The sequence below is a fragment of the Myxine glutinosa genome, chromosome 7, assembly GCF_964187855.1.
Source record: "Myxine glutinosa chromosome 7, kmMyxGlut1.1, whole genome shotgun sequence".
Taxonomy (NCBI): domain Eukaryota; kingdom Metazoa; phylum Chordata; class Myxini; order Myxiniformes; family Myxinidae; genus Myxine; species Myxine glutinosa.
Genome location: NC_136267.1, coordinates 27,504,686 through 27,529,678, shown reverse-complemented (window position 1 = coordinate 27,529,678; position 24,993 = coordinate 27,504,686). Strand labels below are relative to the sequence as shown.

General features: G+C 44.9%; 1 protein-coding gene across 4 annotated transcripts in view; it reads left to right on the top strand.

Moving 5' to 3' along the window:
- LOC137416877 (semaphorin-6A) overlaps window positions 1-24,993 on the top strand; it is a 727,420-nt gene that overhangs the window by 455,528 nt on the left and 246,899 nt on the right. For all 4 annotated transcript variants that reach the window (XM_078781382.1, XM_078781383.1, XM_078781381.1 and 1 more), the window contains exon 8: window positions 5,068-5,169. In XM_078781382.1, the coding sequence (XP_078637508.1) occupies window positions 5,068-5,169 (102 nt within the window). The remainder of the gene's footprint in view (window positions 1-5,067; window positions 5,170-24,993) is intronic.

The following is a 24,993-nucleotide window of genomic DNA, read 5'->3' as shown; positions in this document are numbered from 1 at the left end:
TGAAGCTATCTCTGAGAGCCTTTCACTCACTCACCGCAGGCAGGTAGGTGGTCTTTCTGTCTTCTACCGGCTCCTCTCCGGCCTTGCACCCCCAGCTCTCTCTGTGCTCTGTCCCCCAAATATTCCTACAGGTCGCACAAGATCTGCCAGCAACCCTCTGATGGTTAAACTGCCGAAATCTCGGCTCTCTGCTCACCTTCACTCTTTCATTCCTCTTTTCTCCCGCCTCTGGAACAAACTCCCTCACTCCCTTCAATCCCACTCCTCCCTCCAGGTCTTTAAAACAGCTGTCCACCACCATCTCTTATCTTCCCCCATCCAAAACCTTGATCTTTTCTACCCCCGCTAATTCACCCCAGATCCACCTTGTTTGAAATTCCAACTTCTTTCCTGGAAGTCCTGGCAGTGTCCATATGTTTTATACCTCTCCCACCGCCCCCTTCCCATGCCCCCCCCCCCCCAAAGCCCTCGCCCTCTCTCAGATCTCTCCATGTCTCCATGTCTCTCGGTCCCTGCTCTCAAATGTTGTGTTTGTGTCCTTCCCCCTCTCTCCCCATCTTGTCTACCGCTCCCGATGTTATATGTTTTATGTGTCGGTTTGTCTTTCTGTGTGATTAATGTTCGCTCTTTCACGAGCCTCGATCTTGTATACAAAAAAAAAAAAAAAAAAAAAAAAAAGTGCCAGAGCAGGGAGTGAGAAGGAGCATGACATCTGAAGGATGCCATCATCACCAATGGTGTGCTCAATCTGAGTTTGCAATCAGTGTGACCTGGTGATACAAGGATATGCATGAGCAGTTGTATCCGAACAAACATGCTCATGTACATCAGGGGAAGTGACATGTTGCCTCACCTCTGCTCCCCAACCTCCTGTCTCACCTCCCTGGATGGTGCATGCTTTAGGCATTCTAGCAGGCTGGTTCTGTAATTTGTGAATGAGCAGGTGGTTTGTCTATGGGTGTACGTGGTGTGGTATGGTTGGACGAAACCTGGTGGACAGGTTGGGTGTTCGAAAATGAAGAAGTGTTTCGATTTTGGTGAACACCTGGATCCGGATCCAGATACGAGTTATTTTTATTTTATTTTAAGTGCTTCTTCACCATTGAGAGATGGGCCCAAAAACAATATACACTGCGCAGTATAGCACGATATTTCAAAACGTTGTGGAGGGATTATAAAAAAGATGGTGGATGAGTTGGGTTTGTGACAAGAACAAGCCAATTAGATTTTGGTTAAAGTACGGATGGCCTATTGGTAGGATAAAAACTGTTCAGCCTGGAGGAGGTATACCATTCTAGTTTGTTAAGAAAGAATCCCAGTATAGTTGAGGAGCTGGAGGGAGGACAACTGGGGACACGTGTCCATGACATAGTGTGTGCAATTTCATTTTTGGCAGGTGGAGTTTGGGATAGTTTGTTAAGGCTGTTAGATGCCAGGAAAGCAAACTTTAAGAGGATGAGAAGAGAGTAATGAACAGTGCTCGAGATTAAGAAAAGCTAATGAGTGGGTGGACTGCATCAGAGAAATGAGCAACCTTCATTGAGTAGAGGTTATCTATCTCAGAGGTGACAAAGGGCTTTTGAAGAAGATGCAAGTCGGAGTGAAAGAAGTAAAAAAAAGAAACGGCTAAAAAAAAACATTAATGGATGATAAATCTCCAGGGCCAGATAATATGCATCCCAGAGTATTATAAGGAATGTGGTTGAGCCAATATCGTTAACAGATCGTTGGAGTCAGGACAGGTACTGAATGATTGGAGAGTCGCAAATGTAACACCGTTATTAAAACTAGAGCTTCCAGGGAAGCAGAACTCAACCGAACTGACTGGACAACTTTAAAGTAGGTCAGTTGTCTGTACTCGATTTGACTTAAATGAAAAGCCAACAACCTTGTGTAATAATTTTAAGGTCCTTGTATCCTCATACTTGTCCTTGTTTTACAATTGATACAATGTTACACTTTGCAACAATGTTGCAGAAATATAGTTGTGTAGATAAAAGGAAACGGGTGTAATTCGCTTTCAAAGTCACCACATCTTGTCCCAGTGTGCTTTTCTTAAGAGCTGAAAAAAATATGGCGGCCATTTTGTGACAGATCGGGTTGACATGCGATAGCAACCTACCTTGTGTGGTAAGAGTCTCACACACCAAGTTTGATCAAAATCCATAAATATTTGTGGACGTTAAAGTCTTAACGTCGTTTCGGAGCTGAAAACAATATGGCGGCCTATGGTGGCCATTTTGTGACGGATCGGGTTGGAATGCAATAGCAACCTACCTTGTGTTGTAGGGGTTAAACATTCTAAGTTTGATCAAAATCTGTTAATATTTGTGGACGCTAGAGTGTTAACGTCGTTTTCATGACCAAAAACAAAATGGTCGCCTACGTCCGCCATTTTTCATCGGATCGGGCTGAAATGTAATACCAACCTGTTCCTTGGGGTAAGGATGCTGCATGTCAAGTTTGATCTGAATCGGTTGATATTTGTGGACGATGGAGTGTTAACGTCGAAAAGTTAACGGACGACGGACGCCGGAGGGTTCAGTATGTGATGAACTCAACTGGACTACCGTTAAAAAGTATCCAGATAGGAATTTTGGAACTATAGATCTGTTGGTTTGACTTCCGTTGTGAAGAAGGTGTTGGAGATGTTAATTAAGGAATGGATAAGGAACCATTTGAACAATTTCAATGTAATTAAATGTAGTTGGCATGGATTTACCGAGGTGAGATCATGCTTTAAAAAAATATGGGAATTCTATGAGTTGGTTTCTGACTGGATGTATGAGGCATGTGCAGTGGATGTAGTTTGTGTAAACTTTCAAAAAACTTTTGATAACGTCCCACATAGAAGGTTGATGACTAAGTTGAGGACTTGTGCAGCAGCTGGTGGAGTTGCAAACTGAATTTGAAAATGACTTAGTGATGGGAGGACATCATGCTGGGAGGATGTAGAACTGTTATTATTCATAACTTACATCGATGATTTGGATAGTTGGGTTATGAGTCGGCTTAGCTTGGGCACAATTAGACATTATGGGGGGGAGGGAGGTGGGAGCTAGAGGGGGCGGAGATCGAGTCTGGATACAGTAATTCATTTTCAAATTCAGGAAAGCCTGGATACTTTAACGGATTGGGCAAAAGATTGGCAGATGCAGTTGAACATAAGGAAATGTCGGGAAGTGTTAGGGAAGAATAATGAAAACTAGCCGAAACCTGTGGAACATCCACGGAAGGGAGGATGTGGTGTATGGATAGAGTGTACCATTATGGGTGGCATAGGGGATTTGCTTGTCCGAGTAAGAGTTAGGAAGAAAGATGAGAATGAAGAGTGCGTATATGAACAACGATCGCCGACACCGGCACAAATGCATGCTCTGGATTGTCCACTCAGTGGACGGCTTGCTTTCGCCTTCGCCTGTCCAATCAGCGGACGGCTTGCTTTCGCCTTCGCCTGTCCAATCAGCGGACGGCTTGCTTCGCCTTCGCCCAGCAGACGCCAATACGATGGCGTCGTAAGATGGCGTCGTATCGGCAGTTAATCGGATGCTTTTGGGCCCCAACGTCGGCTAATTCAGATTTTTCGAGTATGGCTGTAGGTGATAAACAAAGAGCGCGGTTCGTAGATCGTAAATCCATTAGTGCCGTGGGCATCGGGTCACTGGGTGCGGCGTAAAAGGGATAACAATGTCGAGTCCTTACGCTATTATTATATAGATAGGGCCAACACAATGCAAGTGGCTGTCCATATTGTGACACTGGAGAGGGATCTGGGTATGATAATAAATGTGGGGGGTAAGCAGACAGCACAGTGCCAGGCAACCCTGGGTAAAGGTATACAGGGTTCTAGGTTTTATTCATGGGGGATAAATCTATACCGAGGAAAAGCAAAAATCTCTCTCTCTTTGTATGTGTTGTATGCACGGCCACATCTTTTAAATGACAAAACTCCAAACGTGGGGTACAAATAAAACTTTGTGTGAGGGGTAACATAGGCTGTGTGGCCGCAGCCTCACATGGGATTGTGAGGGGGGGGGGAGGGGGGCGGGGCATGAACTCTCTATGTAAATGTATACTGTGTAGCACCACCTGGCGGTGGTGGCAGACTGTTTTACAATCCCCTCTTTTACGGAGGCAACACTGATCACTCTCACATGGGTAAATTTCTCCTCCCATCCCCCTTCCTCCTCCTCCACCCTCCATTCCTCCTGCCCCCCTCCCCTCCCTCCCTCTTCCCCCATTTCCTTTCCCTCCCCCTCCCCTCTCACCTCCCCACACCCCTCCTTCCCCCTTTCCTCTCCCAACCCCCCTCCCCGATCTCCCCTCTCCCCCCCCCCTACCCTCCCCTCATCCTCCCATCCCTCCCCTGGGCAATGGCAGGTACTTCCGCTAGTTATAAATAAAAACAGGTAGAGCATGTTAATTCTTTATGAATCTAGTGAGGCCTCATCTCGGATATTGACATATTGTGTTCAGTTTTGGTCGCCGCATCTAAGTAAAGGTAAAGCCTGCCTGGGAGAGGGTACAGCTCAGAGTAACTAGATTGATTTAATTAACGTAGTTAGAAAAAACTATATGGAGCGGAGATGAAAGAAAAGAGGACTTTCCCCATTACGAAGGAGGCGATTGTTATGGTTAGGGTCTTGTATGTAAGATAGTGTAGAGGTGTGTAAGATGATTAAGAGTAGAGACAAAATAAGTGCAGAGGAGTTTTTCAGCAGAATGGGCAGTGACAGGACCAGGGGTCACAGTTTCTGGGTAAAGAAGAGGAGTTAGGATGGTACTAAGGCAGGGGTCTTCCACTCAGAGAGTAGTAAATGCATGGAATAGTCTCCCAACAAGGGTAGCGACAACAGAAGCAGGAAATAGTTTTAAAATTGGAGTTGATAGTTATCGAGAAGTGATGGGGACAGGGGGAAACGTAGATATTGTTCGGACTTGCAAGCTTGATGACCCAAATGGCCTCCTCTGCATTGAAGCTCCTTGTAATTCCTTCTAACATGTATGATCTGGGTTTTTTCCGAACACCTAATTTGTTTTCCTTTTGATACCCCTTGTGTGGAATAGAGCGAATGCAGAAACTTCATAAAAGTCCTTTTGCCTCGTTCGGACTCCAATCTGTTCATCTGCGGGACAAATGCGTACAACCCCACCTGCCGTCTTTACCTGGTGAGTACATTCATGATTACATATTGTTTCTTACACACACATATACATACACACATTAGAACCGTTTTTTGAATGAACAGAAATAAATTACCACATGGGGCTAGTGTGAAAAAAAATCCTGACAACTTTGGACTCCGACCAAGGCCCTCTCCACTAATGTGATGACAGCTCTCTGAGCTATTTAGTCTTCAGACACTGCAAACTACAATAGCCAATGTTTTGCATGACTTCCAGGCAGACCCCAACTAAGTGTGCGTGTGTCATTGGTTATTATCTCCATGTAAGCGGGTTTCGGAAGGTGAAGGCCTTCCCAGATCTCAAAGTATCCATGTGTCGTTGGTTGTTATCTTCATAATTTGGGTTCTAGAAGGTGGAACAGAGTCCTCACAGAACTGGAAGTATCCACCCCTGCTTCGGTGAAGGATTGCGATTCATGTGCTGAGTTGTGAAGTTCCCAGTTTTGTTCCAAGGGATCTTTTAAGGATCGCCACTGAGCCCCGTACAGCCTCCAACTCTAGTTCTTTTGTGGTAATGTTCCCAGGGAGTGTTCCAAGATCTCCGTAAGGTTCTTCTTTATCATTCCCGTTGCCCCAATTATCACTGGTACAATTTCAGCGCTCTTCAGCTTCCAGGATCTTTTCACTCCATTCTTCAGGTCTTGGTATTTGGTCATTTTCTTGATTTTTTTGCATTATTTAGGACAAAATCACTGGATACTGATATGTCAATCAGCCATGCTGTCTTTTCCTTTTTGTTCCTGAGTACGATGTCCAGCCGCAATGCACATTATCTCGATCAGCAATTCTGCTGTTCTGTCTCCAGGCCTCCTTGTTGTGTTAGGTGGTGGTACATTGTTTCTGTGATGATTCCTGTTAAAAGTTTGTATGTTGTTGGTAGACAGGTTATTGGCCGGTATTTGTGGGGTGTTTGGGTCTCTTCAGATTTCCGGATGAGGAAGGTGTTACCTTCTGTGAGCCATTCATCCATTTCCTGATCCCCTTGGATAAGTCCATTCATTGCTCGAGCGTAGTGAACGTGCAGAGAATCAAATTGCTTCAACCAGAAGTTTGGGATCCCATCTGGGCCAGGGCTTTTGAAGTTTTCCATCTTTGCAAATTGGTGCCTTGTCTTTCCTGCATCAATTATTACCAGGGACATTTCCTCGAGATTTTGCTTCTTCGCTTCTAGGTTTTGCATCCATTCTGCCTCCTCATTGTGTTATTTGCAATCTTCATAAATTCCTTTAAAGAATCGTTTGTGTGTGTTTGTGTTTCTGTGTGTTTGTGTGTGTGTGGGTTTGTGTGTGTGTGTGTTTGTGTGTGTGTGTGTGTGTGGGATTGTGTGTGTGTGTGTTTGGGTGTGTGGGGGGGGGGGGGTTGTGTGTGTTTGTGTATGTGTGTGTGTGTGTGTGGTTTGTGCATGTGCGTGTGTGTGTTTGTGTGTGTTTGTCCATGTGTGTGTGGTTGTGTGTGTTTGTCCATGTGTGTGTGGTTGTGTATGTGTGTGTTTGTGTATGTATGTGTGTGTGTGTGTGTTTGTGTGTGTGTGTGTGTTTGTCTATGTGTGTTTGTCTATGTGTATGTATGTGTATGTGTGTGTGTTTGTTTGTGTATGTGTGTTTGTTCGTGTGTATGTATGTGTATGTGTGTTTGTCTATGTGTATGTGTGTGTGTGTTTGTGTGTGTGTGTGTGTCTTTGTGTATGTGTGTTTGTTCGTGTGTATGTATGTGTGTATGTGTGTGTGTTTGTGTATGTGTGTTTGTGTGTGGGTTTGTTTGTGTGAATGTGTGTGTGTGTTTGTGTGTTTGTTTGTGTGTGTGTTTGTGCGTGTGTGTGTGTGTGTGTGTGTATGTGTGTGTGTTTATGTATGTATGTGTGTGTGTACATTGGTAGTTTTCTCCAAAATTCGGGCTTCAGTAGGTGGAACAGAGTCCTCGTAGGACTCGAAGTATCCACCCCCGCTTCGGTGAAGGATTGCGATTCAAGTGCTGAAGTTGTGAAGTTGTGTTTTTCTCAGAGATTTGTTCCAAGAGCTCTTTTTAGGATCATCACTGAGCCCCGCACAGCTTGCAACTTCAGGTCCAACTGTGCTTTCTGAGAGCAGGTGACTAGTAATTTCTGTTTTTGTCTTGCAGAACCTACACTTGTCCATCTGACTCAGAAACATACACATCGACACATCGTATATTTTTTCTTAAACACCATGCTTAGTATTTCTTAACTTCGTCTCAATTTTTAAGCCAGCTTTCACATTGAATGGCATTTATAGCCAGTGTGGGCGTACGTGGTGGAGAGGGTGGGAGTAAGGGGAGGGGGTATTAAATTTATCAAAAGAGGAACAGAAGGAACAAGCATTCTGAGTATTGCGCTGCAATACATGTCCCCTACCGGCAGTCTGTCGTCCGGAAAACTGTTGGGGGAATTACCAAGGGTTATTTACCCACAGGTTCTGAATCGTTCCCAATCGCTAATTACATCAGGACGGGCTCACCTGTGATTCGCACTCGGGACTTCGATTTATACACCTTGCAGACAGGTCAGCAGAAGCACGAGAAAATAAGTTGTTGATAAAGAACCTTTCGAGTTGCTAAATATCAGTAATTTATTATATTTTCCGGTTCACGATCAATGATCGATGTGTATATATATGTTGCTCGGCTTGGCTCCGCCCCTCCGGAAAGCGCGCGCAGTGTCACGCTTTTGACGTTCGCGAGACGAGGCTGAGGGCGCGTGCGGCTTGAGGAGAACTAGAATAAACAAGAGATATCCATTTTTAAAAAATATTTTCCTTTAATTAACGATATCTGCCAAACCACGTGCCCTATCGCAAATTCCAAAAGGACATTTTAGTAGACTGACATGCTGAACAGGTCTGTCAAGTTTCCCCTCGATTGGATCAAAAATGAGGGAGGAGCTCGGTTTTAAATGTTCATGCTTAAAAACGTCATAACTCTGAAACCATGTGACACATGACGTCATGCTCGCTGACTTTTTTGTTCGTCATGGGTATGCGATTCTGCCTGCAAAGTTTGGCCTCGATCTGTTCAGCCGTTGCAGAGAAAAAGGGGTTTTCGTGTTTTCACGAAAGACAATATGGCGACCGAACCACGTGACCTGTGATGTCATAATTACCATTAAAATATTATACAGACCGAGTCCCTCCTATGGTGAAAATTTGATCTCAATCGGTCCAATTATTGCAGAGAAAATCTTTTTTAAAGGAAATTAAAACTTAAAATGGCACTGAGTTAAGGATCATCAGAATTATTAGAATTCCCAAAGTTGAAAGTGCCATAACTTTGTCAAAAATGATCGAAACGTCGTGAAGTTCGAACTTGATCTGTAACTGATCGTGAGGAAACCATGTGCCAAGTTTGAAATCATTAGCGTTAAGGGCATAGAAAAAAAGTCCGGAAAACCGTTCTTTGCGTGACGGACTGACGGACGGAGGGACGGCGTGTAAACCTATAGTCCCCTCCGGTGTACACCAGTAGGGGACTAATAAGAATAGGTTTGGATAATCTGGGTTGAGTGGGAAGACAAGGGAAAATAATGTTGGGAGTATTCATGAGTAATGGGAGGACAGGACAGACAGAGAGAGTGAGTGTGTGTGTGTGTGTGTGTAGTTTGTGTGTGTGTGTGTAGTTTGTGCATGTGTAGTGTGTGTGTGTGTGTGTGTGTGTGTGTGTGTGTGTGTGTGTGTGTGTGTGTGTGTGTGTGTGTGTGTGTAGTGTGTGTGTGTAGTTTGTGTGTGTGTGTGTGGAGTTTGTGTGTGTGGGTGTGGAGTTTGTGTGTGTGGGTGTGGAGTTTGTGTGTGTGTGTGTGTGTGTGGAGTGTGTGTGTGTGTGTTTAGTTTGTGTGTTTGTAGTTTGTGTGTGTGTAGTTTGTGTGTGTGTGTGTGTGTGTGTGTGTGTGTAGTTTGTGTGTGTGTGTGTGTGTAGTTTGTGTGTAGTTTGTGTGTCTGTGTGTAGATTGTGTGTGTGTGTGTGTGTGTGTGTGTGTGTGTGTGTGTGTGTGTGTGTGTGTGTGTGTGTGTGTGTGTGTGTGTGGTGTTTGTGTATGTGTGTTTAGTTTGTGTGTGTGTGTGTGTGTGTGTGTGTGTGCGTGTGTGTGTGTGTGTGTATGTGGTTTGTTTCCAGGGCATACCCTTTTTTACTCTTTGGGCTTTTGTCATCAAATTTTCAACAAACCCTTATTATGACAATATGGAGAGGACTAATTAACAATTGGGTCAAAATGTGAATGAAAGGGTTAGGAGTATAAGTTAGTATAAATAGGCCTGATCAGCCCATGCTCTGTGCAATGCGTGACAGCCTGTTGTTTTTAATCGCTTCGGTGTTTCTTTATTTATTTACCATTGAGCTTCAGTGTGTCTGTACAGGTCATTACCTTTTTACCATTTGATCTTTTATCATCAAATTTTCAACAAACCCGATTCGGAGAACATGCAGAGCATTAATTCATAACATTTACATTTTTGTTGTTGTTGTTGTTGTTGTTTTTTTCCTCAAAGTTTGCGTTCCAAGCGTTTGCAGACCGGCTTTACATATTGAGATGCATTCTAGTTTTCTACTTTCTTTAGAAAAAATGTTGACGATGTTGATTTGAATTTGGTTGATTTCATCTTGACAACTCCTCAGAAGTCCCAGTGATTTCCCTGCAGTTGATTGCCCACTTACATTATTACCTTTTTATGTGTGTGCTTTAATGCACAACACGAAAGAACATTTTGTCATTATTCTCAGCACGATAAACATTTATTTCTGCGGGTTCATACTGTCGATGCTCATTAAAGAGGAGGTAGTTATGGTTGGTTTTTTGAGGAGGGGTGGTGTCAGGGGCGGTTATCTCATTATGCGGTTTAACTTGCTAGTATCAATCACATGCAGGACAAATAAACATCAGTGTACTTTTCCAATAATTATAAGAACATTGGAAAACAAAAGACAGATCAAGACAGTATTTAGGAGTTCAATATGAGATCATCACCTGGTGTTGGCCTAATTGTTAGGGCGGCGGGCTTGGGATCCCAAGATCCTGAGTTGGAATCCCGTTGAATTAATGCCAGGTGGGGTTGACTCAGCCTGTCATCCTTCCGAGGTCGGCTAAATGAGTGCCAGATAACTGGTTATAGTTAGGCATTGCATCCGCGGCAGACGCGCCCACAGAAAAATGATGCACCCAACAGTCGGTGGCTGCACACGAACCACCCACCATCTGAGATCGTCGCATCTGGAGTCAAGTGCTCAGATGGGAGCACAAAGCAGGCCAATCCGAAAGAGGAGATTGGAGTGAAAGATTTCGACATGGCATGACCGTGGACCACCATCATCAAAAGGGACAGCATGCAATGGTCATGTGGAATTGTACAAGTTGACATTAATACTAGTTCTGTCCAGCCTTAATGGTTTCATCAATAGCAGCAAAAAAACGAAATCCTGATTTATAGCCAAAGAACCACCTTTAGACACAATTTTTCCTTGGCCTTTTTCGGGAACCATGGGCCCCTTTTTTGAAGCAATGTTTTATGGCCGGATGCTCTTCCTGCCACCAACCCTGTTAGTCGCCTCTTGCTACATACAGGGAATTACCAGTGAACTGGTATTCAATTTGCCGACCTCTGAAGGATGACAGGCTGAGTCAACCCCCTGGTGTTAATTCAGCGAGGATTGAAACCCAGGATCCTAGGATCCCTAGCCGGCACCCTAACCGCTAAGCCAACACCAGGCTGATTTATAGCCAAAGGACAACATGAATACATCTTTACCTGCCAAGATAGAATGAATCAAAGGTACAGATATGAAGATGAACCTTAAAGACAAGTAAAGACAAAAGAAGAAAGAAAAAATCAGAATGAAGAAAGGCTACCAAATAAGAATTGGTTCTATAGCCCTTGCATACCAATACCATGTTGATTATGGTGATGCTGTCAATTATTGTGATGGTGAGTCATCGCTCTCAACTCTGTTCCAGCCAATCGGAGCCAGAGATAGTGGTGCCTGAGCCAACCAATGGGTGTTCAGATTACCAATTACATCATGACTGATGAACCAATCAGTGTCGATCTTACATATATATATATATTTTTTTGTGTCGATCTTACATATTAGATTTTACTTTTATTTTTATTTTTTTTTCTTTAAAAATACATATATATATTTATATTGTCGTGTGAATACCGCAGGGTGACACAGATGACCAAATGAGCTTCATCTCCGAGGCGTTTAATTCGATGGTCGAGCGTCGTTATATGCGCGGGGAGCAAGTGGGGGAGAAGCAGTAAGCGCTTAACTTCACGGATCCCACCAGCAGTCTTCAAACCTGCAATAATTAATTCAACCGACAAAGGATTTACAATGTACAAGAAAATGCCGGATTTATTAACCAAAATGCCGGAACAAAGAAAATGCACGATAAACTAAATTCCTAATTGGAGCGCTGCCATACAGACCCGAAAAAAGACAAGGGATAAAATAAGTGAAAAATAAATACGTGTAGTTTGTGGGACTTATCTCCTTAGCTATTCTTGAATCTCTTCAGGAATCGTCAAAACCCCCTCGTGTCCTTGGCGGGAAAACCGCAGGCTGCACTACCATGGGCGCGAACTAGGCCTCACGCACCCACGTTCGCCAAGTCGCGTTCGTCTTTGTCGTCTGTGCACGGGAAACCGCAGGTCTCAGTCCGCAGCTCTTCCTCATCACAATCAATATGAAGATGTTGGAACACGGCCGTTCATGATTAATCATCCTTGCGCAAGAGCAATAGCGACCGTTCACTATGGAATCCAGAAGGAGAAGCAGAAAATGTCAACACACGACCCTTCACCACCAGATCCAGAACCAGAGAGAGAAAATGTCTGCTGTCCTAATTATTTTGTACTTGAGGCTCTGACGTCACCCCACGGCGTCTCCGTGTCCGCTCCATCTTACCAGTCCTTGTGCCAATCAAACCCCGGACCAAACACGGCACAGGCAGGGCCTCTTCGGGGCGTGGCTCATGGCCCTGTCTGTGCCTGTGTGCTCACCAAGTCGGTGTTATCAGCGGTAGTGCTTGATGTCTGGTTTCCGGTTGGTTTTTAATTAGTGTGGTTAATGGCCGATTTAATATTAGATGGGTATAGTGCAAAGTCATAAGGAACACAGGAAAAGATGACAGAGGCAATTACATGAAGGGGATTAATTTACCCATAATCCAAAGCCAATTAACAAACCCTGCCCCTCTCATGGGGACGAAGATACAAGCTCTTCCACGACATACGGTCCACACAAATTTCCTACTTATTATTGGGGTGTCTTCTTCCTCACAACAGTCAGAGCACACTAATTATATACACTCTACCTGGCTCTAAGGTAATCATTGTCTACCCCCTACAAACGTAACAATATGTATATTAGCCTCTGGTATACGCCTAGTTGGTCAGGGGTTCATCCTACAGCAAGATAATGACCCTAAACACACCTCCAGGCTATGTCAAAACTACCTTCGAGGAAAAGAACAAGATGGTAGGCTTCAAATCATGGAATGGCCAGCACAGTCTCCAGACTTCAACCCCATCGAGGTGGTTTGGGATGAACTGGACAGAAGGGTGAAAGCAAAGCAACCTACAAGTGCAACACATTTGTGGGAACTTCTGCAACTGTGTTGGGAAGAACTTCCCGAACAATATTTGATTTCCATTGCAGAAAGAATGCCACGAGTGTGTTCGGCGGTTATATTTGCAAAAGGTGGCTACTTTGCTGAGTCCAAAAATTAAATTAATTTTTGTTCAACAAAGTGATTCTATGATTATATTTTTTATCTCCAATTGTTTATTTGTTCTATGCTTAATTTCAGAGTACATTGAGACATTAAACTGCGTAAATTTCAATAAAAACTGGAAAAATTGAGGTGTTCTAAAACTTTTGACCGGTAGTATACAGTGTATGTATGTATGTATATATGTATGTATGTATGTATGTATGTATGTATGTATGTATGTACTCACAAGGAAGAATAATGTGGAGGAGAGAAAACCAAAAAGTAATGATCAATCCACCAAGATACAGACATTTGATGTGATGCGCAGATGGGAGAGATGAACATTTCTGATTCTGGCAAATGTTTCAAATGCAAATTTATCTGGAACTTTTCTGGGAAATAAGAGTTCTTCAAGTTGCTCCTGGGTACGTATACAGGCAGAAAAAGGGGCGGAAGGGCAAAGTCAGGAAAGTCGTAATCAAATATGATAACTTAAGTGCACGTTGCAGCTTTAGACAATATTACTCTTGTATTTCACTCAAAACAACAACTGTTTGACAAGTTCTATGAGATCATAGTGTAAACTCTTGCCTCAGATTATTCGATTGAGCTGCATTCATGGTGCTGAGTCTACGGATTGTGTGGCTTTTGTCTTGATGGCCTGACTGCATGCCTTTTTAATGAACCCTGAGATGGCTTGTGCTCTATCGACTGCATTTGCGCAACGTGAGGAGGGTGCAGACCACACCGCTCGGTATCTCACTGGCTCGGTGAGGGTTGAACCTGAGCCAGGTAAAAAGAACCACACATCATGCATTCAGATCCTTTCACAGGCTAAATGTATACACACTCTTACCGCACAGGGTAATACATCCCTCCATGGAAAAATAAAGGTGCATTAATAATAACGTGAGTCTTCTTACAAGGAGCTTTGACTCAGGAGGAGACCATTAGACCCATCAACGCCTTTAGCGACTATTATTAGCGACTTTTGGTCGTTTATCCATGCAATGTTCTTTCTGAATGCTGAGCGTCAACCGAGGAAGCAGCACATACTCATTTTAAAGTCTTTGGTATGAGCCTTTCACTGCTATAACAGCCTCCACTCTTCTGGGAAGGCTTTCCACGAGATATATATATATTTTTGGATGCAAGGTCGAGGCTCGTGTAAGAGCTAACATTGATCACAAAAAAGACAAACTGACACATAAAACATATGATAAAGGGAGCGGGAGAACAAGATGGAGAGCAGGGACATCAGGAGATCTGTGGGAGGGAGAGGGCTTGGGGGGGAGGAGGCATGGGAAGGGGGGGGGGGGTGGGAGAGGTAAAAAATACATAGACACTGCGAGGACTTCCAGGAAAGAAGTCGGTATTTCAAAAAAGTGGATCTGGGGTGAATTAACGGGGGTAGAAAAGATCAAGGTTTTGGATGGGGGAAGATAAGAGATGGTGGTAGACAACTGTTTTAAAGAACTGGAGGGAGGAGTGGGATTGAAGAGAGTGAGGGAGTTTGTCCCAGAGGTGGGAGAAAAGAGGAATGAAAGAGTGAAGGTGAGCAGAGAGTCTTGATTTTGGCAGTTTAACCATAAGAGGGTTGCTGGGAGATCTTGTGCGACCTGTAGGAATATTTGGGGGACAGAGCACAGAGAGAGCTGGGGGAGCAAGGCCAGAGAGGAGTCGGTAGAAGACAGGAAGTCCACCAACCTGCCTGCGGTGAGTGAGTGAAAGGCCCTCAGAGTTAGCTTCATCGCAGGAGATTCCAATGATTCTGAAAGCTTTGGTTTCAATTCTGAAAGTTTTTCAATGTTGGAACATTGCTGTGGGGATTTGCTTCCATTCAGCCACAAGAGCATCAGTGAGGTCAGGCACTGATGTTGGGGGATTAGGCCTGGCTCGCTGTCGGCGTTCCAATTTATCCCAAAGGTGTTCAATCCTGATATCCTGATATCACATCCATATCAATCCTGATAAATCTCACACTCTTACGATGTCTCTCCGAAAAGACCGACTGGAAAACCCTCCCATCCACTTTCTGAATAATCCTCTCCAAGAAGTTCTGTCACTCAAGCTTTTGGGTCTCACTATTTGCCATGATCTTTCCTGGGAAAACCACATTTCAAATCTGGCCTCCAAAGCCAGTCGCCGACTAGGCATCCTCCGTCGTGCGAAGTCCTTCCTTGGCACACCTGAGCTCCTCACCCATACAAGGCTTTCATCCGCAGCTCTATGGAATACTGCTCTCCCCTCTGGTCTGGTGCTCCTGCCTCACACCTAGCTCGTCTTCACGCTGTTGAAACCAAAGCGTTCAGAATCATTGGAATCTCCCGCGATGAAGCTAACTCCAAGGGCCTTTCACTCACTCACCGCAGGCAGGTTGGTGGTCTTTCCGTCTTCTACCGACTCCTCTCTGGCCTTGCCCCCCCAGCTCTCTCTGGGCTCTGTCCCCCAAATATTCCTACAGGTCGCACAAGATCTGCCTGCAACCCTCTTATGGTTAAACTGCCAAAATCAAGACTTTCTGCTCACCTTCACTCCTTCATTCCTCTTTTCTCCCGCCTCTGGAACAAACTCCCTCACTCTCTTCAATCCCACTCCACCCTCCAGGTCTTTAAAACAGCTGTTCACCACCATCTCTTATCCTCCCCCATCCAAAACCTTGATCTTTTCTACCCCCGCTAATTTCGGTCCCCTTGTGTTTTATACCTCTCCCCCCCCCCCCCCCCTTCCCACGCCTCCTGCCCCCAAGCCCTCTCCCTCCCACACTTCTCCCTGCTCTCAAATGTTGTGGTTGTGTGCTTCCCCTTCTCTCCCCATCTTGTCTTCCGCTCCCTCTTTTTGTATATTTTGTTTGTCTGGTTGATTTGTTTGTGAAATAAATGTTAGCTCTTTCACGAGCCTCGATTCAGTATACAAAAAAAAAAAAAAAATAGGGTTGAGGTCAGGGCTCTGTGCAGGCCAGTCAAGTTCTTAAACACCGATCTCGACAAACCATTTCTGTTTGGACCTCGCTTTGTGCATGGGGGCATCGAGGGTTTGAAGCATTAAAATGGCCGCCCTCCCGACTCAGAGCAGACGCTCTAACCGAGACATTCCGAATATTTCCCACCGATTTCTTCTCAGCACCCTCTCAACGCTCCTCTTTAGCCTGCTCATCGGAAAGTGTGGCCTCCGTAGATCGCTCCTCGTTTGCACTCTATCCAGCATTTTTACTTGCGGGTAAGCAGTCGATTGCTCAGCAAGCTACGCTCTGTATTCCTGCCTTTTGCTTTTCTCTTTGCACCTTTCTCTGTACTGTTCTCACATACCCGTGGCCTTTGAAAATGCAGACTTCTTCACCAGGTTGTTTCCAATAAAAGGCAATTGCACTTTTCTGCATGGTTTTCACTCTGTTGAAGATGTTCCATCGCATACGGTGCTACCCAGGCCTAGTGTTAATGGAAATCTTTTCCCATTCATGTGATCATCACACAACGTCCCTTTCAGGTTGTGGTTCATGGGATTGCTCTGTTGGTCTCTCTTCCTTGATGATGAATGTTGATGAACAATCTCCTCGGTGATGATCGGACCTCATTGATTAATGGATCCTAGCTAATGATCTGGATGATCATTAAATCAATCAGTCAGTCAGTGTGTGTGGGTGTTTGTGTATGTATGAGTGTGTGCACGTATATGTGTGTGTATACATGAGTGTGTACATGTGTGTATGCATGTCAATTGTTTTTGCTTGCTATCCCCACACATGGGTGAGCCTCAGGAGATGGAACAGAAATCTACCGGGTCTCAAAGTATACATCTCTGTTAGTGTGTTTGTACATGTGTGTGCGTGTATGTGCACGCGTATGTAGGTGTACGCTTTGTGTGTATGATGTGTGTATGTGTGCATGCGCACATGGGTGCATGCTTGTGTGTGTATGTATGTGTGTGTGTGTGTGTGTGTGTGTGTGTGTGTATGTATGTTTGTGTTTGTGTGGGTGTGTGTGTGTGTTTGCGTGTGTGTGTATGTATGTATGTGTTTGTGGGTGTGTGAGTATGTGTCTATGTGGGTGTATGTATGCGTGCATGTGCACATGGGTGTGTGTGTGTGTGTGTGTGTGTGTGTGTGTGTGTGTGTGTGTGTGTGTGTGTGTGTGTGCGTGTGTTTGTGTGTGTGTATGTGTGTGCATCCTGTTCCCAGCTGATGGACCAGCTGTTTATTGATTCAACGAGTCAGTAAACTGAAGGCATTCCTCAATCTCTCTATAATCAATTGTTTATTTGATGAGACCAGGCTAACCCCCGCTCTAGCAGGGAAAATGGCCTTTAAAATGCATGTTGTTGTTGTTGTTGTATTTGATGAGCCTCTCCTGTTTAAGCTCTCTTTTATGTAATCCAGCATATTTATTCCTTTTGTTAGTTCTATAAATGCGCAAGAATAAAAGGAATGGCTTTTAAAGGTTTATGACTTCACTCTGCAGTACATTTTTCAGCATATCATTTTGTACACATTTGATGGAGCGACCATTTTTTCCCGTGCCATCCCTATATATATACAACTGTATTCCATGATAAATGCACGTTTCAAATATTCATTCATTTAAAGATTTTTGTGCTATTATCTCTGCAAAACTTATCTCAAACTAGACTCAACTACTTATATAAGATTGCACTGTAACATTTTTGTCATGTTAGTTTGTGGAAGATATTTCACCATATGCTTTTTTTCATCGGCACTTGCCATCTTACTATAATTCACCAAATGACCATCCGTCTGTCTGTCCGTCCGTCTGTCCATTGTTAGCGTCATTGTATGCTGTAGCGTTAAGATTTCCCTTCACTGGATCTAAGGGGCCGAGCCTGAACCATGAAAAACAACCCCAGAACGCAGGTAGCCTTCTCCTGGCATCAGCCAAACCCAGATTTATCCGTCGGACTGCCAGATGGTGAAGCGTGATTCGTCACTCCAGAGAACGCATTTCCACTGCTCCAGAGTCCAATGGCGGCGAGCTTTACACCACTCCAGCCGACGCTTGGCATTGCGCATGGTGATCCTAGGCTTGTGTGCGGCTGCTCGACCATGGAAACCCATTTCATGAAGCTCCCGACGAACAGTTGTTGTGCTGACGTTTCTTCCAGAGGCAGTTTGGAACTCGGTAGTGAGCATTGCAACTGAGGACAGACTATTCTTACGTGCTACGCGCTTCAGCACTTGGCGGTCCCATTCTGAGAGCTTGCGTGGCCTACCACTTCACGGCTGAGCTGTTGTTGTTCCTAGACGCTTCCACTTCACAATAACAGCACTTACATTTGACCGGTGCAGCTCTAGCAGGGCAGAAATTTGACGAACTGACTTGTTGGAAAGGTGGCATCCTATGATGGTGCCACATTGAAAGTCACTGAGCTCTTCAGTACGGCCCATTCTACTGCCAATGTTTGTCTATGGAGATTGCATGGCTGCGTGCTTGATTATATATACTTGTAAGCAATGGGTGTAGCTGAAACAGCTGAATCCACTAATTAGAAGGTGTGTGTCCGCATACTTTTGGTGATGTCGTGTGTATATATATACTATATATATATATACATATATATATATATATATATATATATATATATATATATATATATATATATATATATATATATATATATATATATATATATATATATATATATATATCACATACATACATACATACATACATACATACATACATACATACATATATATATATATATAATATATATATATATATATATATATATACTGAAACGCAAAAGAAACTTACCACCTTTGAAACCTTTAAATATCAACAATAACACTGTGTGTAGTAAATGTGTGAACTTATTTGTGGACAATAGTGTCCTCACTGTCAGACAAAACGGTCACGGATGGTCACTTGAACCTTCAATGGTCACTTCATAGCACAGCTGTTGAACAGCCGTTTTGACTGTCAGTGATTAGCCAAGGGGTACGGGATGATTTTAATGAGCTGCACGTGATGTCTTGATATTGGCTTTAAAAAGGCCAGTGCAAAATGGGCATTTCAATCAACATGCCACGATTGTCAAGGGATCAACGGCAGCGTGCCCTGGGCATGCTGCAAGGCGGACTGAGCTACCGTGAGGTGGCACGTCGCCTTGGCTGTTCACACCAGACAATATCGGCCCTGGTGGACAGAGACACCCTCCACAACTCTGCAGATGACAGACCTCGATCAGGGAGGCCAAGAGTCACCACTGCAAGGCAGGACAGGCAGATGGTCCGAAGTCACCTGCGGGATCGATTCTGTCCAGCATCCCGCACTGCGGCAGAAACTCCGGGACGTGCATACCCATGGATCTCCAATGATACTGCACGAAGACGACTGCTTGACTATGGTCTGACTGCCAGAAGACCATACAGAGGCCCCGTGATGACGGCTGCCCATCGCCGCAACCGACAGAGATGGTGCCAGCAGCATCAGCGGTGGACCTTGGCGCAGTGGAACGAGGTCGCTTTCAGCGATGAGTCAAGGTTCTGTGTGGACAGTCCTGATGGGCGTGAGCGTGTCTGGAGAAGAACTGGCGAGCGATATGCCGATTGTTGTGTGCGTCAAGCCAACAGGTGGGGTGGCCCAAGTGTGATGGTGTGGGCCGCCATATCAGGCCGGTACAGGACGCCACTGGTGGTTGTGGATGGGAATCTTAACGCCCAGCGGTATGTGGATAACATCCTGCGACCTCATCTGCTGCCATTCCTGCTAGACCACCCAGAACTGAGAACCTTTCAGCATGACAACGATCGTCCCCATGCTGCTCGCTTTACCAATGCATTTCTCCAAGGCGAGAACATCAACACCATGCAGTGGCCTGCGCTCTCCCCTGACCTGAATCCCATAGAGCACCTGTGGGATGAGCTTGGGAGACGCGTAGTTGGCAGGGCCAGGACACGGGCAGAGCTGCTTCAGACATTGAGGACTGAGTGGGAGAGAATCCAGCAGCAATCCATCCAAAGACTGGTAGGCAGTATACGCCGACGATGCACTGCCTGTATCCAAAACAATGGTGGCCACACACGCTATTGAAAGGGGACTGACATTGCACCCTGTGCTGTTCTGTACTGTAGAACAAACTGATGAGATGGTGTATCTTGGTCAAAAACTTGACATGTCATCAATAAAATGCCAATGTTTCAATTAGCAATTGTTGGTTTGTTTTATTTTGAACTGTTACAATTTTATTACATTTCAAACAAGTGGTAAGTTTCTTTTGCGTTTCAGTATATATATATGAGTATATATGTGTGTACAAAAGATCTTCATAGGAAACAATCTCCCCAACGCCCACTCCTCTTCTTTATGTCACTCAACCACTCATGTGCGATGTCTTTGCCGACCTGTTCCCATTTTATCCCTAATCTGTAAGTGACCCTGCCATGCTCAGGTGTTTTGCTCCTCCATGAGCCGAGATTTCTGTTCACAAATATAATAGATGTTGGTGCCGCTCTCGACACAAACCGGGGATTTAGAGGTTGGCACGACATTTTCTCATCAGCTTTCCCTTTGCAAAAAATAGTTGCTCGATATCATCAATGATTAAAGACTTCGCATATGGGACAGCTGCCATAATACCCCCTCAGAAGGGCTTGCACGCTCCACAATCCATTACCTCCTGCTAGCACTCCACCAAATGGCAGTTTCAGTTTCATGCAGCTCCAACTTTAGACTCTTCGAGGCTTAGTGGCTCCAAGTTACAATATCTGTAACTCAACTATGCACTTTCAAACGATCTGAACATTAAAAAAATTACAGCATGTGTGTTCTACATGACGAAGTAAATAAACACAGGCACAGGTAGGACATCTGGAACTTTTCACCACCAACCTGACATGGAGAAAGAAGGTGAACATTCTAATCACAGCTTGCTATTCCAACTCCCTGCAGTGTTGTCTCTTCCTTCCTCTCGTTCCAAAGCTCCATTCACCTGCTGAGGCCTTTGTTTTAATCCCACGGCACCTTTATTTTCACTCCCCACACTTTCAGGCATCTCTTGTTACGAGCATCTTATCTGCCACTTCGGCTTTGTGGTACATGAATGAACTTTTGCCTCACACTACTAGTTTACAACATCCTCACTTTTTCATATTGCCTTTGTTGTATTTTTCACACTAGTTGTATTCTCCTTTCACAGGTGTCCCTGTGGGTTACATTTATTATTAATGTTTTTTATTGTCTTGGTATGGTCTACAAATGACCACCCTGCTAAAAAATTATATATATATATATATATATATATATATATATACACACACTACATGGCCAAAAGTAGGCAGACACCCCTTCTAATTTGTGGATTCAGCTGTTTCAGCCACACCCATTGCTGACACCCACGCCCATTGCTGACAGCCACGCCCATTGCTGACAGCCACGCCCATTGCTGACAGCCACACCCATTGCTGACAGCCACACCCATTGCTACATATACATATAAAAACACAGTTGGACCTCACTATTCGCGGGGTATACGTTCCTGGAAAATCCGCGAATAGCGAAATCCACAAATAGGGGGGAATTTGTTTCAATGAAAAAAGGGGGGATAGGTTCCCTCGTCACGAAAATGCGCGAATAGCGAGGAACATACGGCAAATAACGAGGCAAAATCCGTGAATGGCGAGGCAAAATCCCCAAATAGCGAGGAAAATCCCGAGAATGTCGACGATAATCCGCGAAGGTTCATGAAAGTCTTGGAAATGGCGAGACAAACTCAACACATATCGAGACGAGATTATCGAGACGATAATCCACTCAACACACAAAAACACACACTCATGCAAAAATTAATTCATGCAAAAACACACACCCTCACCCACTCACTCATATACACAAAATAACAACAACAACATCATGCATTTTAAAGGCCATTTTCCCTGCTAGAGCAGGGGTTAGCCTTGCGGTCCCCATGACAATCTTCTCCATTTTGCCCTATTTTCTGCATCTCTCCTCGTTAACCCCCTTGCCCGCATTTCTTCTTCCACCATCTTTAGCCAAGTCTTTCTCGGTCTTCCCCGTCCTCTACTTCCTTCTACATTCATTTCCATCACTCTTCTCAACCAGTCACTTTCATCCTTCCTCAACACATGACCAAACCATCTCAACCTGTTCCTCTTCACAGCATCAATCACAGGCTCTATTCCCATCATCTTTTGCAATTCATCATTTGTCTTCCTCTCTCTCAATGACACTCCGCACATCCGTCGAACCATTCGCATTTCCACCCTTTCCAGCCTTCGTTGCTGCTCTACGTTCATTACCCATGTCTCGCTCCCATAAATCATAACACTTCTCACACATGCAGCATACACCTTTCCCTTCAGCTTCAACGACACTCCCCTCATCATCAGCACGCCACTCAGTTCCCGAAACTTCTTCCATGCACATCTCACTCGAGCAACCGTTGCCAAGTCTGATCCACCTTCTCCATTCAGCATGTCTCCGAGGTAGCAAAATGTTTTCACACCTTCCAGCTTCACGCTGTCTCCAAGATCCAACTCAACATTTCCTCCATCTGCAGCTCCCTCTGTGCACACCTTACATTTGAATGTAGCTGCCACACTGGTTAATGACCCTCTCAGACCACTACATTTTTGATGAACCCACTCAGCGCACATTGTACATTGAATGGAGTTCACTCCGACACCCTTCCTACACACAGCACAGGGCCACTTCCCAGTTCTTTCCACCTCACCACATGCGTTACCACTTGCCATCACCTTCGTCTTTCCGATATTCACCTTCAGACCTTTTGTCTCCAAACATTCCTTCCACTTGTTCATCTTTTCCTTCAGTCCATCCATACTTTCCGCAATCAACACCAGATCATCTGCATACAACAACTCCCACAGTAAACCCTTCTTTACGTTCTGAGCCAGAACCTCCATCACAGCTACAAATAGTAGTGGACCTAGTACCGACCCCTGATGCACTCCCACCTTCACCTCAAACTCACCACTGTTCCCGTCCTTCGTCCTTACAGCTGTACGCGCTCTTTTGTACATTGCCATCACTACTCTGATCAACCATTCCTCCACTCCTAACTTCCTCAATGCCCATGTCAATACTTTGCGTGGAACCCTATCGAATGCTTTCTCCAGATCAACAAACCCAAGAAACAACTTCTTCCTCTTCTCCATGTACTTCTCCTGCAACTGCCTCACAATGAAAAGCGCGTCTGTCGTTCCTCTTCCTGGCATGAATCCAAACTGCATTTCGTCGATCTTCACTTTCTTCCTTATCCTCCTCTCCAACACCCCTTCCAATACCTTCATTCCATGCTCCAATAACTTTATCGCTCGGTATGAGTCACACTCCAGAGGGTCACCTTTCCCCTTGTATAGAGGGACGAGGGTACTCAGTTCCCAATCCACTGGAATGCGGCCTTCTTTCACCACCAGATTACAGATCTCTGTCATTCTCTTCACACCCCATCTTCCTGCTGCCTTCAACATATCTCCCACAACTCCCGTCGGCCCTCCCGCTTTTCTACCCTTCATTGCTTTTATCGCTTCCTCAACTTCCTTCTCAGTTATCTTCTCTGCCGGTCCTAAAACTGGGTTACTCTCTATGTTGTCATCCCATTCATTCTCTGTATTCAACAGCATTTCCATATATCTTTTCCATCTTCCTTTAATTCCATCTGGGTCGACAACGATTTGTCCCACTTCATCCTTCAAGCAACTCACCCCCATCACATCACACCCTCTCTTTCGCTATCTGCTTTGCAATCCTGAATACTGCTTTCTGACCCTCTTCCGAATCCAAGCGTTCTCCGAACATTTTCCTACATGCCTCCTGTGCCTTTGCTACCTCTTTCTTTGCTGCCTTCCTGGGTGCCTTATAACTTTCATGCTCTGCTATTTCTGCTCCCGTACCCTTCGCCTTCTGCCACTCCTTGAACTTCTTCCTCTTCTCGTCAATCCTCTTTCCAACTTCATCATCCCACCACCATGTTTCCGAGTGCCTCGGTGGTCCTTTTGTCCATCCACATACCTCACCAACGGCTCCCAACAGACTAGCTTCCATTGACATCCAACCAATTTCAAGCTCAACCACATCATCCTCGACCCTACTCAGCCTCTCTTTTAATGCCTCCCTTACTGTCACCTCTTTCAACCTCCACACCTTCATTCTCGGTTGGTACTTCACCCGCCGAGCTCTCCTCGCACCTTTCACCCTTATGTCGCAGACAACCAAGTGGTGCTGTGAAACAGCCTCCTCCCCCGGGATCACCTTTGTTTCCCGGAGGTGCCCTCTATCTCGCCTACGCACCATCAGGTAGTCAACGGTTGTCGTCGACCCACCTGACGTGTATGTAACAAGCTTATTATCCTCTTTCTGGAACTGAGTATTACAAATCAGCTCCATCAGCAAACTCCAAAATCCTTTCACCTTCTCCATTTCTCACACCATATCCGTAACCCCCATGAACTCCGTCAAAACCATCCATACTCCTTCCCACATGTCCATTTAGGTCTCCTCTACCACAACAACTTCCTCATCTTTCACGTTTTCCATCAGCTTCTCTATCGCACACCAGAACTTGTCCTTCTCTTCATCGCTTCGACCAACCTGCGGAGCATATCCCGAGATGACGTTCACCAAGAGCTTTCCAATCATCATTTTCACCATCATCAACCTATCACTCACTCTAGTCACACTCACCACACTGTCTACAAACTCCTCAGAAAACAGGACACCAACACCATTCACACCCTCCAGGCACCCTTGCCACACAAACTTGTATTTCTGTCCCTGCCTCCCCTTCACCATTCTCACACCACTTCCCTTCCATCTCGTCTCTTGCACACAACATATGTCTACTCTTCTTCTGACCAATACTTCCACCACTTCTCCTGATCTCCCTGTCATTGTCCCTACATTCCATGTCCCAAACCTCAGAAACCGATCTCCACTTCGGCTGTACCCTGCCCATATGTAGTTGTAATTGTCATGGTTCTCTTTTTGAGGCAATGTTTTAATGGCCGGATGCCCTTCCTGACGCCAACCCTCTTAGTCGTCTCTTATGACACGCAGGGATACGGTGTACCTATTCTTATCCAGGGTAAACACT